The sequence below is a fragment of the Sturnus vulgaris genome, chromosome 3 (assembly GCF_052056855.1).
Source record: "Sturnus vulgaris isolate bStuVul1 chromosome 3, bStuVul1.hap1, whole genome shotgun sequence".
In the NCBI taxonomy this organism is placed as follows: domain Eukaryota; kingdom Metazoa; phylum Chordata; class Aves; order Passeriformes; family Sturnidae; genus Sturnus; species Sturnus vulgaris.
In genome coordinates, this window is record NC_142245.1 from 114,231,805 (window position 1) to 114,249,645 (window position 17,841).

The window sequence follows — 17,841 nt, forward strand, 5'->3', positions numbered from 1 at the left end:
CATGGCAAAAATCAAGTGGCCAAAATCAAATGGCCAAAAGCCCATGGCCAAAAGCCCATGGCAAAAGCCAAGGCAAAAAGCCAATGGCCAAAAGCCATGGCAAAAATCAAATGGCCAAAAGCCCATGGCAAAAAGCCAATGGCCAAAAGCCCATGGCAAAAATCAAATGGCAAAAGCCAAGGCAAAAAGCCAATGGCCAAAAGCCATTGCAAAAATCAAATGGCAAAAGCCAATGGCACGTCAGGGTGGGCGTGATGTCACCTTATGAAAGTGGAGTCAGTCCTTACACATGATTTACACACATAGTTAAATCTATTCATGTAAATGGTTCTATCAGTTTTTTTCAGAAAGGCAAGCAATGTTCTGCTATTTTTTCCTTATGTCTGGGGCTAAGTTACTGAACTTTAAACTAGGCTTTAGGGCTACTGAAACTAGACTTTAAGGCTTTTTACTCTCTTAAGGCACTTAAAGTATATTCTTACTTAATTAAAACTAAAATTTAGGCTTCTACTTCATGTCAGTGTGGTTTAAAGTATTTTAATTTCTCTAAAGGCTTTAATTCAATCCCTGCATTCTTTTCTCTCTCTGAGGGACTCAGGGAGGTTTCTATTTTATACACTCCAACCAGTGAGGGATAATTTGGGATATCCAACCCTTGTGTGATGTCTGTCCCTTCTCAATTCCCAGGGAAAGACATCCATACAGAAGAGCTGCTACGAGCCCCTCTGGAACGAGCAAATCATCTTCACGGAGATGTTTCCCCCGCTGTGCAGGCGGATCAAGATCCAGATCCGGGACTCAGACAAGGTCAACGACGTGGCCATCGGGACCCACTTCATCGATCTGAGGAAAGTCTCCAACGAAGGGGACAAAGGTAAGGTTGAAGTGGGGGCATTCCTCTGTCGGAGTTCCCAAGGAGTTTTCCGAGCTCCTTCCCAGCCCTGGAATTCCTTGGTGCTCGTTTGGAGAGAGCTTGATGTCCTGAAATGTGAGAGGTTCCTGGTACAACGCCCTGAAAACCTGTCACAAACCTTCAGCCAGTACCTGAAAGCAAAGACACCCCAGAACAATTTGCTCTTCCAAAAATTCCATGGATGGACGAGCATTTGTCAGGCTCCCTATTCCTGCACATGGGGAAAGATGGGAAACCAGACGTGGGATTGGAAAGGGACTAACAGGGGGGATTCTCCTTCCTCAACCCTCAAAATGGGGAATTGCTGAAGATCTGCCCAGTTCCCATCACTGCCTTCTCTGCAAATTTCCCAGAAAAAAAAACCCAGGAGGCTCAGGGGGGACCTTGTGGCTCTGCATAACTCCCTGACAGCAGGGGACAGCCAGGGGGGGAACAGGGACAGGACAAGGGCAAATGGCCTCAGGCTGGGCCAGGGCAGGCTCAGCTTGGACAGCAGCAGCAATTTCTCCATGGAAAGGGTGCTCAGGCCTTGGCAGGGGCTGCCCAGGGAGCTTTGCAGTGCCCATCCCTGGAGGTGTCACCTGGATGTGGCACTCAGAGCTCTGGGCTGGGGACAAGGAGGGGATCAGGCACAGCTTGGGCTGGATGCGCTGGGAGGGCTCTTCCAAGCTGGAATTATCCAGGAATTCCCTGAAAACTCTCCGTGGATGGCAGCAACTGCACTTCCATGGACACACAAGAGCGTGTCCCAGCTTGTGTCACCGCACAGACGCCGGGAAAGCGACGTCAGCCACGAGTGCCAAGCCATTCCCTTTTCCCTTTCCAACCCCTTCACACCTGCCTGTTGGGAAGGATGGATTAGGGAAACTTATAAATATGAGTGCCCAGCAAAAGACTTTGAGAATACGGAAAATATAAGCGAAATAGAAATGAGAGCAATTTTGACTGTGTGGCTGAAAGCAACTGAATGCCTGAAGGCCCCTTTGTTTAGATTATGTTAAATGCTGTGAATACCAAAAAGCAAACAGACATCCTCCCTGGGCATGTCAGGAAGGGTCCCAGAGGAAATTTAGAGAGAAGAAAAGCAGTAAAACATGGTAATATAGTGATTCCTATAGGATGCATGCAAACGTTAAAGAGTTTGTATCTTGTATTAGATTGGTTAGTGGAAATTAGAATATTCAACATAGAAAAAAGATTTATTGTATTATAAATGGGAAAATCTCTTTCTCTCTCTTTCTCTCTCTTTCTCTCTCTTTCTCTCTCTTTCTCTCTCTTTCTCTCTCTTTCTCTCTCTTTCTCTCTCTTTCTCTCTCTTTCTCTCTCTTTCTCTCTCTTTCTCTCTCTTTCTCTCTCTTTCTCTCTCTTTCTCTCTCTTTCTCTCTCTTTCTCTCTCTTTCTCTCTCTTTCTCTCTCTTTCTCTCTCTTTCTCTCTCTTTCTCTCTCTTTCTCTCTCTTTCTCTCTCTTTCTCTCTCTTTCTCTCTCTTTCTCTCTCTTTCTCTCTTCTTTCTCTCTCTTTCTCTCTCTTTCCTCTCTTTCTCTCTCTTTCTCTCTCTTTCTCTCTCTTTCTCTCTCTTTCTCTCTCTTTCTCTCTCTTTCTCTCTCTTTCTCTCTCTTTCCTCTCTCTTTCTCTCTCTTTCTCTCTCTTTCTCTCTCTTTCTCTCTCTTTCTCTCTCTTTCTCTCTCTTTCTCTCTCTTTCTCTCTCTTTCTCTCTCTTTCTCTCTCTTTCTCTCTCTTTCTCTCTCTTTCTCTCTCTTTCTCTCTCTTTCTCTCTCTCTTCTCTCTCTTCTCTCTCTCTCTCTCTTCTCTCTCTTTCTCTCTCTTTCTCCCTCTTTTTCTCCCTCCTTCTCTCTCTTTCTCTCCATCCTGCTCTGATCTGTGGCTGCAGTTCCCAGCAGAGCCTCACATTTACCCACACCCTACAAAACAAACTGCAAACTTCAACACCAGCACACAGAGAGCTCCTGAGTTTGTCCCGACCGTCCCAAGGCAGCGATTCCCTCACCTGCCCGTTCTCCATCCCCTCAGGTTTCCTGCCCACCTTCGGCCCCGCCTGGGTGAACATGTACGGCTCCACCCGTAACTACACGCTGATGGACGAGCACCAGGAGCTCAACGAGGGCCTGGGAGAGGGCGTCTCCTTCCGTGCCCGGCTCCTGCTGGGCCTGGCCGTGGAGATCCTGGACACCACCAACCCCGAGATCAACAGCTCCACCGAGGTGCAGGTGGAGCAGGCCACGGCCGTGGCCGATGTGAGTGCCCCTCGTGACCCCACGAGGCACTTTGGGGGTCTCGGCAATGTTGGATTGTTGCCTTTGGTCTCATAAGTTTTCATCTCGTAGAGCAATGGAAGTCAATCTTGCAGGATTCCGGGTTTTAGGGTCGTTCCAGCGCTCAGTTCCCTTTAGGAGCTCTGGGAATGTCGGAGTGACGTTGTCTGTCTGTCACTGGCACAGCTTTCCCAGAGAAGCTGTGGCTGATCCATCCCTGCAAGTGTCCAAGGCCAGGCTGGAGCCCCCTGGGGTAGAGGAATGTGATCCTGCCTGTGGAACCCGATGATCTTTAAGGTCCCTTCCCACCCAAACCATTCCATGATTTCTGTCCTCTCCTGAGCTTAGGGATGTTTCTGTGTGTGGGAAATACACACGGAGAGTGACTCATCCCCTAATTCCAGCTTTCCCACTCTTATCCTGATGGGTTTCAATCAGAAGCCAGGGATATTGTTTATTCCCCAGCCAGGTGGAATGAAACCACCTGGAAATAGAACCATTCCAATCCCACGGGAGCATCCAGGCTCCTGGATTTGTGTGGTTTGATCAATTCAGTGGCAGTGAACTCATTCTATTTCTGAATTACCCTGAAATCCCCTCCAGGGCAAGGGGTGATGGATCCCAGCACAGTTCAAGGTTATCTTTAATTAAAAGAGATGAAATCTTTAATTTAAAGATTAAAAAAATCTCATTAAGGATTTGCATTAAACATTAAAATTAAAAAAACACAAACCTTAAAAATTTAAAAATATTAGGCTAAACATTAAAAAAAGTTATTAAATGTTTAATTAAACGCTCTGCAGTCCGCCAGGAGATGGGAGACAAAACCCTCCTGGTCCTTTTGGAAATGATATCCCGAGGGATGGACCTGTGTCTCCCTCTGGCCCCGGCCCTCAGCCCTGGGATCTCTTTCTCCTGCAGAACTGCAGCGGGAAGATGGAGGAATTCTTCCTCTTTGGAGCCTTCCTGGAGGCCACCATGATCGACAGGAAGATTGGGGACAAACCCATTAACTTCGAGGTCACCATAGGTTGGTTGCTTTTTGGGTAGTGTGAAGGTGATGAAAATCAGAACCTAAAGTCGGGTTTATTCCCAATTTTCCATTCCAGCTCCTGCTAGAGCAGGTTTGGGGAGCAGGGAACGGCTCTCCCATGGGCATGAGGGATGTATTTTGTATTTTTTGTATTTTGTGCCTGCTGGGCTGTGACCACTGGAGCTGATCCCTCTCCCATCCTGGCTTTGTGCTCCAGAGACACCAGCTCCAGGAGGGAATGCATTCCCAGGGGATTGAGAGGGGACAGCAGCAGGGCATAGACCCCTCTCCCTAATTTCCACCTCCAGGAAGTCAAACCCCAACGTTCTCTGTGATTCCAGCAAAGAAAACTTCTGCCAGCTCAAATTCAACCCCAGAGCTGGGAGTTATAACCCTGTGAATCGATTCCATCTCTTTTTTTTTTTTTTTTTTTCCTTTTCCTTGAGGTAACTATGGCAACCAGGTGGATGGCTCCAGCAAACCCCTCCTGCGGAGGAAGAAAGAGGGAGGGGATGGGGACGAGGAGGAGTCGGAGCTGCTCCAGAATTCCAGTGAGGATGAAGGTGGTGAGGATGGAGAGCTGGTCTCTGTTTCTTCATCCCAGCCCATGAAGCCCCTGGTCACAGACAGGTCAGTGTGTGCCCCTAACCATGGAGAGGTCAGTGTGCCCCCCTGGTCACACACTGGTCAGTGTGCCCCCCTAGTCATGGACAGCTCAGAGTGTCCACCTGGATTTATGTGGTCAGTGTGTCCACTTTGGCACTGGACCACTGTGTGTCCACCTGGTCACAGAGTGGTCAGTGTGTTCATCCAGGCACTGGGTCACTGGGTCCACCTGGATTTGTGTGGTCACTCTGTCCACCTGGTCACAGACAGGTCAATACTCCCCCCTGGTCATGGACAGGTCAGTGTGCCCACCTGGATTTGTGTGGTCAGTGTGTCCACCCTGGATTTGTGTGGCCAGTGTGTCCACCCTGGATTTGTGTGGTCAGTGTGTCCACCTGGATTTGTGTGGTCAGTGTGTCCACCTGGGCACTGGGTCAAGGGGTCCACCTGGATTTGTGTGGTCACTCTGTCCACCTTGGCTCAGACAGGTCAGTTGTCCCCCTAGTTATGGACAGGTCAGTGTGTCCACCCTGGATTTGTGTGGCCAGTGTGTCCATCTGATCATGAGCTGGTCAGTGTGTCCACTTTGTGTGGCACTTGGGGACAGGTCGGTGGTGGCCACAGCAGAATTGAGATCCCAGATGGGAAAACTTCTGGAAAAATCTGCAACTGCATCAGGCAGGAGATTGGGATAAAAGGGCTCAGATCCTCTGCCTGGTGAGGTCTGGATTTGCATACCAAGAACTGGGATAAGGAAGATAATTGGATTTAAAATTATGAGATTTGGCTTAAAGTGGATTTTTATCAAGGTTTAGCAGTAGATTGGTGTGAATTGAATTCACTTTAATTCACTTTGATTAAATCAATTGGGAAAAGAATATCTAGGGAAGATAAGTGTATCCTTGGAATTCCCTCCCTGTTTCCATGAATACCCAGCATAGTTAAGTGTCCCTGGAATTCTCTCCTCTGCTCCTCAGCTCCTCGTCCAGCTGAATCCCAAGGGGAGACGAGAAGTTTGCGATGTTTTGGGGCATCTCCCACCCCTTTTTTCCAAAAATCTCCAGCCTCTGGGAGCTGGGGGCCTCCGGCTCAGCCACGGGGCTCTGCTGACATCTCCTGGTGGGAATATTTGGGAAGAGCTGGAGCAGGATTTGGCTCCTGGTGATTCCAGGTGCAGCAGGATTCCCCTTTCCAGGACAGGTTGGGCAGGGGTTGGAGCAACTGAGAGGTTTTGGAATCCCAGGAATGTTCGGGTGAGATCTTAAAGATCATCCAATTCCAATCCTGACACATCCCACCATCCCAGGGTGCTCCAAGCCCCGTCCAACCCAGCCTTGGACACTCCCAGGGATGGGATTCACCCATCCAACCAGGGCCTAGAATTGGGAATTGGGAAATTTGCCTTGGGAGAAACGGAGCCTCTGTTCTGCAGTGTGAGTTTATTGCTCACACAGCACATTTCCTCAATGGGGATTTTTTCCAATGAAGCAGAGCCGGGATCTCTGGGCTGCTTTAGGAAGTGTGGTTGATTTCTCTTATCTCCTACACAGGCAGGAACGGTGAGTTCATCTCACAGGTCTTCACTGCCTGGCCCAGAAGTCACAGGACTCCTGATTACAAAATCTTTTATGTGTTTATTAGCCAATAAAACACTGCCAGCAGGAATATTTATGTTTCTAACCCAATACTAAGATATTTCATCTCATTGACTCGTACTCCAGTGTGAGCTTTCTCAGCCAATCATATTATGGCACACAAACCTACAGTGCTGCACTCTAAAACTTCTGGTTACTTTTTAAATCACCTTTGTTTTCTCTATATCTTAAAACTTGGAATGCTAAACTTTTCTCTGCATCTTAAAACGCTAAAATTTTCTCTACTTAACACGTCTCTGCTCTAGACTATAAATCCACACTCTTGCTTCTAGCACCTAAGTTTGGAAGTCTTCTCCAAGGTCTCAAATCAAATCCTGTATTTAATTCCAAGCTTTGGCTTATAGGCCTAATGTTTTGAGACTTCCCTGCATTTTGAATTCCAACATTGCAGAACTCAGCTGAAGCCGCCTCCCTCCCATTCCTGAGCTCCTGCATCCCCCCCTTCCCACCACAGCATTGCCTCCCTGGAGGGAGATGGGATGATGGGATGGGATGGGATGGGATAATGCAATGGATGGGATAATGGGATGGGATGGGATAATAGGATGAGATAATAGGATGGGATATGATAGGATAGGATGGGATGGGATATGATAGGATAGGATGGGATGGGATATGATAGGATAGGATGGGATGGGATATGATAGGATAGGATGGGATGGGATGGGATAATGGGATAGGATAGGATGGGATGGGATATGATAGGATAGGATGGGATGGGATGGGATAATGGGATAGGATAGGATGGGATGGGATGGGATAATAGGATGGGATGGGATAATGGGATGGGATAGGATGGGATGGGATAGGATGGGATGGGATAGGATGGGATAATGGGATGGGATAGGATGGGATGGGATAGGATGGGATGGGATAGGATGGGATAATGGGATGGGATAGGATGGGATGGGATAGGATGGGATGGGATAGGATGGGATAGGATGGGATGGGATAGGATGGGATGGGATAGGATAGGATGGGATGATGGGATGGGATAGGATAGGATGGGATGGGATAATAGGATGGGATAGGATGGGATGGGATAATAGGATGGGATAGGATGGGATGGGATAGGATGGGATGGGATATGATGGGATAGGATGGGATGGGATATGATGGGATGGGATAATGGGATGGGATAGGATGGGATGGGATGATAGGATGGGATGGGATGATGGGATGGGATAGGATGGGATAATAGGATAGGATGGGATGGGATGATGGGATGGGATAATGGGATAGGATGGGATGGGATGGGATGATGGGATGGGATGGGAGCTGTTCCAGGCCAGGACTGTCACCCCCACGGAATGTCTCTCCCACCTCCTCTTGCAGGAATTATTTCCACCTGCCCTACCTGGAGAAGAAGCCGTGCATTTACATCCGGAGCTGGTGGCAGGACCAGCGGCGCCGGCTCTACAACGCCAACATCATGGACAAGATCGCCGACAAACTGGTCAGGGGTGGACAGGGGTGGACAGGGAGGGGTGGAGGGATGGGGGGACACAGCTGGGACACACGGGGCTGGCACGAGGCACAGCCACACATCCAGGAGGTGCAAAGCAGGGAGAGACAGCGCCTGGAAAAGGGGAAAATTCCCCAAATTCCAGCGGCTCCTTGAGAATTCTGTGGGTGAGATCCAGATGTTCCCACAAAAGGGAACAGAGGTGCAGAGGCTTTGTCACCTGACCTGGAAGGGTGATGAAGTCACATGGCAGAGTCAGGGAAGGGAAAGCTCCAGGGAGAGCTCAAAGCCCCTTCCAGAGCCTAAAGGAGCTCCAGGAAAGCTGGAGAGGGACTGGGGACAAGCCTGGAGGGACAGGAGAATGGGGAATGGGTACAAACTGGAAAAGGGGAGATTTGGGCGGGATATTGGGATGGAATTCTTCCCTGTGAGGGTGGGGAGGTGCACAGGCTCCAATGGATGGGCTTTGGAACAACCTGGGGTAGTGGAGTTGGAATTCAATGATTCCCACCCAAACCCTTCCGTCATTTTACGATTAAGTCTCAGCTCATTCCCAAGGAGCCTTTGGGAGAGCTCCACACTGGCAGGGTCACAGCAGGATCTGGGAAGGGTCCCCCTGGCAGGTCCCTCCAAGAGGGTTTGGATCTTCCCAACTCCAGCTCATTCCTTGAGGGCACCAGAGCCGTTCCCAGCGCCCAGAGCTGGGTGCCTGGACATGTTCCAGGACAGCAGCCGGGGTTTCCCTGGATGTGGGGTTGGATTAGGGGGGTTCTCCCGGCCCTCCCACCCCTCACGGTGTCCCCGTTGGCGCTGCAGGAGGAGGGGCTCAATGACGTGCAGGAGATGATCAAGACGGAGAAGCCGCACCCGGAGCGCCGGCTCCGAGGGGTCCTGGAGGAGCTGAGCAGCGGCTGCCTGTGAGTGACACGGGGGCAGGGAGGCACCGTGGAAAACCAGGGTCACTTTCCTGGTAATTTTATGAGGTTTAAAAAAAAAAAAAAAAAAAAAAAGACAATAAGAGACAAACAATAAAGCAGAAGGTTATACGGCCGCGTGTTTTCGGCATTCAGCCAAAAGCACACACTAACTCATAAAATTCTTCATTAAATTCATCAACACGTTGCATAGTCATTGATCTTCATGCATTATTCAAAATTATCCCCCCCCCACCCCCGTCCATCCTGTCAATACTCCCTGATAACTGAAGATCAATGAATTCCTTCCCCGAGGTTCTGGTGTCCCTCACTGATAATCCAAGAATGTGAAGAATTTCCTGATTCTCTTTTTTCTTTTTATCATTCTCTGCGTTAGTTACATGAACAAAAGCTTTTTACATCACCATGTTGTAGTCCAAGAAAGACATATTTATCACACTATTATTTCTAAGTTTTGTTAGTAGCAGAACTAAAAGAAACTATATTCATACAGGAAAATTTTCCAACATTATACATACAGCATTCAATTCAGTGTTTGTGAAAAGACAATAATGTGTGCTCATAACAGCACCCTGTGGGTCCCTGCTCCCACTGGGCAAGGCTGGCACTGCCACCTCACCGTGACCGTGTCCTTGGGATGATGGGACAACATTCCCTGATCCTGGCACGATGCCAATGGATTTTTTTTTTTGCCTTGGGCTGGAGCGCGGTGCTTCCATCTGCATCCCAAACACCCCAAAGCAGGAGTGGGAACCTCAATCCCGTGGCCTCCACAGGCTGGTGGCACCTGGTGACACCTCGTGTCCCTTCCTGGCTCTGAGCCCGTGGTGTGAACCGATCTCTGGTTTTGTTGGAAATGGTTGGAAATTTCCTGCCGGCCTTTTCCCACAGGCGCTTCCTGACCTTGGCTGACAAGGACCAGCACCACTCGTCCCGCACGAGGCTGGACCGGGAGAGGCTCAAATCCTGCATGAGGGAACTGGTGAGTGGAGTCCTGTCCCTAAAGGGGCTCCAGGACAGCTGGGGAGGGACTTGGCATGAGGGATGGAGGGACAGGACACAGGGAATGGCTCCCAGTGCCAGAGGGCAGGGCTGGATGGGATCTTGGGCAGGAATTGTTCCCTGGAAGAGTGGCACTTTGGGAATAGTGGAGGAGGATTCCTGAGCTGAGGCTGGAATTTGGTCCATGGGCATGCTGGTTTCCCTGTGGGTTGAGGTTTTTGGGATTTAATTCCGAGCAGAGGAGCCCAGAGCCGGTTGGGGTCTCACTCAAGTCCCAGGTGTCACCTGGGCCTCTGCTGCCTCCCCTCCACCAGACTCTGGAAAGAAATTCAGGACCACAGAGGAGCTGGAAAGGAGAATTTTGGGAACCCCACAGGGCAGATCTGTCCCAGGGACAGAGGTTTGGGGGAGATTTTGGAAATCCCACAGGCAGAGCTGCTCCTAGGACAGAGGTTTGGGGGTGATTTTGGGAACCCCACAGGGCAGAGCTGTCCCAGGGACAGAGGTTTGGGGGTGATTTTGGGAACCCTGGAAGGCTGAGCTGCTCCAGGGACAGAAGTCTGGGGGTGGTGGCCCTGCGCCTTGCCAAGGATGTGCAGCAGAGAGCCAGGAATTTTTGCATTCCACACACTCACACGGAAGCTCCAAGGGTCAGGTGCTGGGTGACAGAAGGACAGGCTCCTTCCTTAAGCCACCCCAAAATTCTCCAAGCTCAGGTGGCACCTCTGTGGTGCCATCTTCTCCTGGGCTGTCTCTGCCCTCTCAGGAGCTCTCCCATACCAAACAAAACAACAAGAGGGTGTCTGAAGGGTTCCACCCCGGCCTGGTGGGATTGAGGCACCTTCCCTTGGTCCGAGCTGTGTCCTGATGTCCTGGCTGTCCCCACAGGAGAACGTGGCCCAGCAGGCCACGGCCCTGCGCTCCCAGGTCAAGAGGAACACCATGAAGGACAAGCTGAAGCTGGTGCAGAATTTCCTGCAGAAGCTGCGGTTCCTGGCGGATGAGGTGGGTGCCTCACGGGCAGAGAGGGCTCTGGTTGGGGCAGCTCGTGGAGACTGAAATCTGGGATGGGATGGGATGGGATGGGATGGGATGGATTCATGGATTCATGAATTCATGGATGGATGGACGGATTCATGGATGGATGGATTCATGAATTCATGGATGGATGGGATGGATGGACGGATTCATGGATGGATGGATGGATGGATGGATTCATGGGTGGATTCATGGATGGATTCATGGATGGTTGGAGGGATGAATCCATGGAGGGAAAGATGGATGGACAGAGGGATGGATCCATGAAGTGAAAGATGGACAGAGAGATGGATGGAGGGAAGGATGGATGGATTCATGGATGGATCCATAGATGGAGGGATTGGATGATGGATGGATGGATGGATGGATGGATGGATGGATGGATGGAGACCTCCAAGGCCAGGAGGTCCCTCTGCAAGGACCTATTCCAGGTCCATGAGCTGCCCCATGATCCCTGTGCACTCCTGGGTGGGAATGAGCCGATGTAAAAGAAGTTTAAGAGTTTCCCAGGCAAGGACAGAGCTGGGTCCTCCCACAGCAGAACTGGAGATGTTTCAGCCAGTCCCAGCCATTGAGGGATCCTGTGGATCTCTGGGAAATCAGGAATTGGAAGGTGACACATCAAATCCCTGACTGGTTTGGGTGGGGAGAGATTTTAAATCCCACCCAGTTCCAACCCCCACACCTCCCAGTGTGCCAGGAATGTCCAGCCTGGCCTTGGGCACTGCCAGGGATCCAGGGGCAGCCACAGCTGCTCTGGGCACCCTGTGCCAGCCCTGCCCACCCTGCCAGGGAACAATTCCTGCCCAAGATCCCATCCAGCCCTGCCCTGGGGCACTGGGAGCCATTCCCTGTGTCCTGTCCCTCCAGGCCTTGTCCCCAGTCCCTCTCCAGCTCTCCTGGAGCCCCTTTAGGCTCTGGAATGATTCCATGACATTTTTCCACTTTAGGACTGGCTCAGAGGGGGCACTTTGCCCTCCCTGGAGCTGCAGCTGTTCCACCTCCTGCTTCCATTCCCCATGGAAGGCTCTGAGCTCCATCCCTGGTTACAGCCAGGCCTTCCTTGGCCCTGACCCAAATTTGGGGTGTGACGACCCCTGTCCAGACTGGGAGCCTTTTCCCTAGGAAGGGATGAAGGAATGGCTGCTGCCCTCCCCTCCCCAAGGCCACTGAAGGAGCAGAGAAGGAAAACTTTGTTTTCTATGCCCAAATTTATATTTTTTTAAACTTTAACCAACATAAATCCCAGTTCCTTTCCTGACGAGCTTAGCTCTGAGCAGCTTTTTATGAGTGGGAATCTCAAAACAATTCCAGCGCCCCAGCGTGGCAGCAGGCACGTCCATCTTCCATGGAATCTGCTGGATTTGCCTCCAGCAGGTCTCCAGCCCCACCAGCGCCTCAGTGGGCAGAGCTGGGGCACTGACAGGGCTCTCCTGTGGCATTCCCAGCCCCAGCACACCATTCCCGACGTTTTCATCTGGATGATGAGCAACAACAAGCGCATCGCCTACGCCCGCATCCCTTCCAAGGACATCCTGTACTCCATCGTGGACGAGGAGATGGGCAAGGACTGCGCCAAAGTGAAGACGGTTTTCCTCAAGGTGAGGATCCCTCTGTCCCAGGGGAGCTGCAGAAAAGAGGAGGGAATGTGGGAGATGAGCATGAGAGTCTTGTATCCATTTTTTTTTTTCTGGGGTTTGAATATTGGAAAACTCTGGTGGTAGGGGTGGAAATCTGCTCCTAGGGAGGGTGAAGCACTGACCTTACCCAGCCTGGTATGTGGGAACTGTTTGGAAAGAGAGAGGGATGTTTGATCCAGCTGGAAATCCAGGGAATTTCCAGCTTAAGAAAAGGAAAACCACAGTGGGAAGAAGACAGATAAGAGCCAGAGCAGTGTCATGATCCCAAAGGATCCTTGGATTTAAGGAACAGCAGGGGTCGGGTGCTTCAAGAAGGGTCAGTCCATATTCCCAATATCCGTGTGAACTCTTCCATTGCTCAGCTGCCCGGGAAGAGGGGGTTTGGCCCCGCTGGCTGGACAGTCCAGGCCAAGATGGAGATCTACCTGTGGCTGGGCCTCAACAAGCAGCGCAAGGACTTCCTGAGCGGCCTCCCCTGTGGGTTCGAGGAGAAGAAAGTCCCCCGAGGCCAAAACCTGCCCTCCTTCCCACCCATCAGCCTCTTGTACACCAGTAAGGAGTTCCCATGGGATTGGGCACGGAGAGGGAGGAGGGAGGGAGCCTGGCTGGATACCCCCCGGTCTAAGCACTTCCAGGAGATAAGGGGAAAATGATTCTGGTTGTCCCAGGAGAGCTCGGAGGTTGGGAATTGTGTCCCCTCCTATCCCAACCCTATTCAGAGTTGTCGTTGTGCACACGACCAGCAGGATGCCAAGGAAATCTGTATCCATTCAGGATTCACGCTTTGAGTTGAGATCCTTTACCCATGAGCAAAACCAGGCTCCTGAGACATCCCTGGGATGGGCTCTGTCTTGGTTTGAAAGACAGGTGTCTGCTAAGGAAGGCAGGAGCCTCTCTTGAAATGGAAAATGCAAACCTCCTCCCTCCAAATTATTATGATTTTGAAATTAAGGAGCTCTCAGGCAAAGATATGGGAAGAGGAATAACAGGTTTTTTACTAGGAAAATTAAAATAAAAAATACAGTAATACAAACACAAAGAAATCCAAAACACTGCCAGAGTCAGAATCCAAGCTGACCCCCCATCAGATGTGACAGATGTGGTTCTGCTGGAGCAGGGCTCCTGCACAAGGTGCAGTTTTCCTCCAAAGCTGCAGGGATGATGTGCAAGGCTCTGGTTTTCCTCTGGGATCCAGTGGGAAAAGGCTGCTCTGCTGTTCCCAATCTCCCCTTTGATCTGGGTAGGAAATGCTCGGCTCCTGCCCTGGCTGGAGCATCTCCCAATGGGATGATGGAATTTGATCAGCCCTGCCCTGGGACTGCATGGCCATGGACAGGAGAGATCTCCTGGAGGGAGGATGGGCTGTGGGCAAGATAAAGAACCCTGCAACAGCTGGGTGAACAGCTGGAACATGGACAGCAGAGATCCCCACAGAGATCAGGATCACTGCAACAGCTGGGTGAACAGCTGGAACATGAACAGCAGAGATCCCCACAGAGATCAGGATCACTGCAACAGCTGGGTGAACAGCTGGAACATGGACAGCAGAGATCCCCACAGAGATCAGGATCACTGCCACAGCTGGGTGAACAGCTGGAACATGAACAGCAGAGATCCCCACAGAGATCAGGATCACTGCCACAGCTGGGTGAACAGCTGGAACATGAACAGCAGAGATCCCCACAGAGATCAGGATCGCTGCCCCAGCTGCTGGAACAGCTGGTAACAGAATACACACTGCTGCTCACATCCTGCTTTGCAAGCCAAGACAGGTTCACAGAGAGTCATCCCAAGCCATCCCCATCCCTTTCCCTCCCTCTTCCAGAGAAACAGGTGTTCCAGCTGCGAGCCCACATGTACCAAGCCAGGAGTTTGTTCGCAGCCGACAGCAGCGGCCTCTCGGATCCCTTCGCGCGGGTCTTCTTCATCTCCCAGAGCCAGTGCACCGAGGTGAACATGCCCGGGATGCAGGGGTGGAGGGATGGTGACCCCACAGGTTCTGTATTCTCCCGTGGCACAAATCCCATGAACAAGGATTAGGCTGATCCTGGGTTCCTGTGGTGGGAGAGCAGCTCTGGAACTGGAACTGGAACTTTTCCAGATCTCTCCTCAGGAGCTCATTCCCAAAATATCTCCCACACCCTGGTGACTGAGATTTCCTGCAATTCCCCGGGATTCCCCGGGATTCCCGGGATTCTTTGTGATTCCCTGTGATTCTCTGACGGTTTAGGCAGAACTGGGTAATGTTAAAGTGATTATTCAGTCTTCCCTTCCCTGTCCAAGGGTTGCCAAGCCTTAGGAAGCCTGGACACTGGGAATAATCCAGCTCTGCTCATCTGCTATTGGATTCTTTTCCTCAGAAGAATCTCTGGAAGAATCCAAATGCCTCCCTGACCCAAAAAATGCACAGCAGCCCCACCTGCCACCCTTTCCCAGGATCCTGGTCCGTTCCTGGAGCAGTAGGAATCTTTCCCATTTTCCCAGGTTCTCAACGAGACCCTTTGCCCAACCTGGGACCAGCTCCTGGTGTTTGACAACGTGGAGCTGTACGGGGAAGCTCACGAGATGAGGGATGACCCCCCCATCATCGTCATCGAGATCTACGACCAGGACACCGTGGTAAGAAAATCCCACACGGAATTGTGCATGGTTTGGATGCTGGGATCTCTCCAGATTTGGAGGTGGAGGATTTGGGGAGCTTTTTTCTCCTGATCCTTGGAAAATGGTCCCTCTGCATCTCCCATGGAGCCTCTGGGGCTCATAAATCTCGGATGTGACTGGATGTATCTTATTTTGGGAGAGGGAAGAAAGAGGCTGTGGCCAAGGAGCCTTTCCATTTGGGAAAACTGCTCATCCCCGCCCTCCTTGCTGTCCCAACCTTCAGCTATCCCAAACCTCCTTCAAGGAGTCATGACTGAAAGTTTTCCCCAGAGCTTTGGTGTCCCAAGACCAGAGCGCTGATCCCATTCCTGTTCTGACCATGATGGGGAGAACTGCAGGGCTAATCTTGGAATTCCTATGTTGGATCCCCAAGGGCTCTGGGGAGAACCACAGGGTTAATTTTGGAATTCCCATGTTGGATCCTCAACCCCAAGTGCTCCTGGGGATAACCATGGGGCTAATTTTGGAATTCCAGTGTTGGATCCCTCAACCCCAAATGCTCCTGGGGAGAACCACAGGGTTAGTTTTGGAATTCCCATGTTGGATCCTTAACCCCAAATGCTTCTGGGGAGAATCACGAGTGCTCCTGGGGAGAACCATGGGGCTAATTTTGGAATTCTCATGTTGGATCCCCAATCCCAAGTACTCCTAGGGAGAACCACGGGGTAATTTTGGAATTTCCATGTTGGATCCCCAAGTCCAAGTGCTTCTGGGAAGAACCACGGGGCTAATTTTGGCATTTCCATGTTGGATCCTCCACCTCAAAGGCTCTTGGAAAGAACCACAGGGCTAACTTTGGAATTCCAGTGCTGGATCCCCCAACCCCAAGGGCTCTGGGGAGAACCACAGGACTAATTTTGGAATTCCAGTGCTGGATCCCCCACCCCAAGTGCTCTTAGGACGAACCACGGGGCTAACATTGGAATTCCCGTGTTGCATTCCCAACTCCAAGGGCTCTTTCCGTAGGGAAAAGCCGATTTCATGGGCCGGACGTTCGCCAAGCCGGTGGTGAAGATGTCGGATGAGCAGTACTGCCCCCCACGATTCCCACCACAGCTGGAGTATTACCAGATCTACCGCGGCAACGCCACGGCTGGGGACCTGCTGGCCGCCTTCGAGCTGCTCCAGGTGCCAGCTGGACAAAGGGATGGGAAGAATGGATGCAGGGTTGGAAGGGAGAAGGGATTAATTCATGGAGAATTGGGTAACTGGGGATAACTGGGAATAACAGCCCCTTCACCTGGTCATCGGTCTGCTGACGCCTTAAAGTTTCTCTTGGATGGATCAACCACTTGTTGTTCATCAAAGACACCTGGAAGTGTCCAAGGTCAGGTTGGATGGGGCTTGGAGCAGCCTGGAAAGGTGGAAGGTGAATTCCAGGGTTGGAATTCAATGGTCTTTAAAGTCCCTCCCAGCCCAAACCATCCCACGATTCACAGTCCAGGGCAATGCCAAAGTTAAATTCTTCCACTTTTGCACCTCGTGTTTTATCCACTGAAATGCTTTTGCTATTGGGTTTATTGCTCACACAGCACATTTCCTCAATGGGGATTTTTTCCAATGAAGCAGAGCCGGGATCTCTGGGCTGCTTTAGGAAGTGTGGTTGATTTCTCTTATCTCCTACACAGGCAGGAACGGTGAGTTCATCTCACAGATCTTCACTGCCTGGCCCAGAAATCACAGGACTCCTGATTACAAAATCTTTTATGTGTTTATTAGCCAATAAAACACTGCCAGCAGGAATATTTATGTTTCTAACCCAATACTAAGATATTTCATCTCATTGTCTCACACTCCAGTGTGAGCTTTCTCAGCCAATCATATTATGGCACACAAACCTACAGTGCTGCACCCTAAAACTTCTGGTTACTTTTTAAATCACCTTAAGTATCTTAAAACTTTCATTGCTAAACTTTTCTCTACTTAACATGTCTCTGCTCTAGACTATAAATCCACACTCTTGCTTCTAGCACCTAAGTTTGGAAGTCTTCTCCAAGGTCTCAAATCAAATCCTGTGTTTAATTCAAAGCTTTGGCTTACAGGTCTAATGTTTTGAGATTTCCCTCCGTTTTGAATTCCAACATTTTCCCCAACTCCTTTTTCTGCCAGGGCAGGTGCTCGTCCAAGTGCTTTTTCTCCCAGTTTTCCTTGGACTAGGGAAATGGCTCACATGGGATATTTGATCTTTCCCAAGACCTGGTCTGAAAACGGGACCTTAAACCTGCTCCTGAGCTGAGTTCTTGATCACATCTCCATTCCCTCACACACAGCCCCAGCACATGCAATTCCAGGATGGAACAGCCCTGGGATGGGCTACACTGGTGGGCTGAGAAGTTTGGATTGCTCCAGGCACTGGTCTGTGTGGAAGGACAGGAATTCCCTGCACTTTCTGTTCCTGTGTTTTCCTCTTCCCAAAGCAGCTGCCCTGGGCTCTCAGCCCTCTGAGACACCCCAGATCCAACCACTGGCACCAGTTCCAGCTGAGACACAGCCCAGCTCCCTCTGGAATTCATCCCTGCCCATGGCAGGGGTTGCAACGAGTTGATCTTCGATCTCCTTCCAACCCAAACAGATCTGTGATTCCACAATCCTGTGAGAAGGACCAAAAGCTGCTTCCCAGC

The 17,841-nt window shown here is 50.7% G+C and overlaps 1 protein-coding gene across 7 annotated transcripts in view; it reads left to right on the forward strand.

The window, feature by feature from the left end:
• The window catches only part of OTOF (otoferlin), an 89,922-nt gene that overhangs the window by 47,371 nt on the left and 24,710 nt on the right, over positions 1-17,841 (forward strand). For all 7 annotated transcript variants that reach the window (XM_088162614.1, XM_088162615.1, XM_088162616.1 and 4 more), the window contains 13 exons: positions 688-874; positions 2,944-3,167; positions 4,107-4,215; positions 4,665-4,848; positions 7,815-7,935; positions 8,761-8,861; positions 9,771-9,861; positions 10,770-10,886; positions 12,368-12,520; positions 12,922-13,111; positions 14,385-14,509; positions 15,044-15,178; positions 16,187-16,348. In XM_088162614.1, the coding sequence (XP_088018740.1) occupies positions 688-874; positions 2,944-3,167; positions 4,107-4,215; positions 4,665-4,848; positions 7,815-7,935; positions 8,761-8,861; positions 9,771-9,861; positions 10,770-10,886; positions 12,368-12,520; positions 12,922-13,111; positions 14,385-14,509; positions 15,044-15,178; positions 16,187-16,348 (1,899 nt within the window). The remainder of the gene's footprint in view (positions 1-687; positions 875-2,943; positions 3,168-4,106; positions 4,216-4,664; positions 4,849-7,814; positions 7,936-8,760; positions 8,862-9,770; positions 9,862-10,769; positions 10,887-12,367; positions 12,521-12,921; positions 13,112-14,384; positions 14,510-15,043; positions 15,179-16,186; positions 16,349-17,841) is intronic.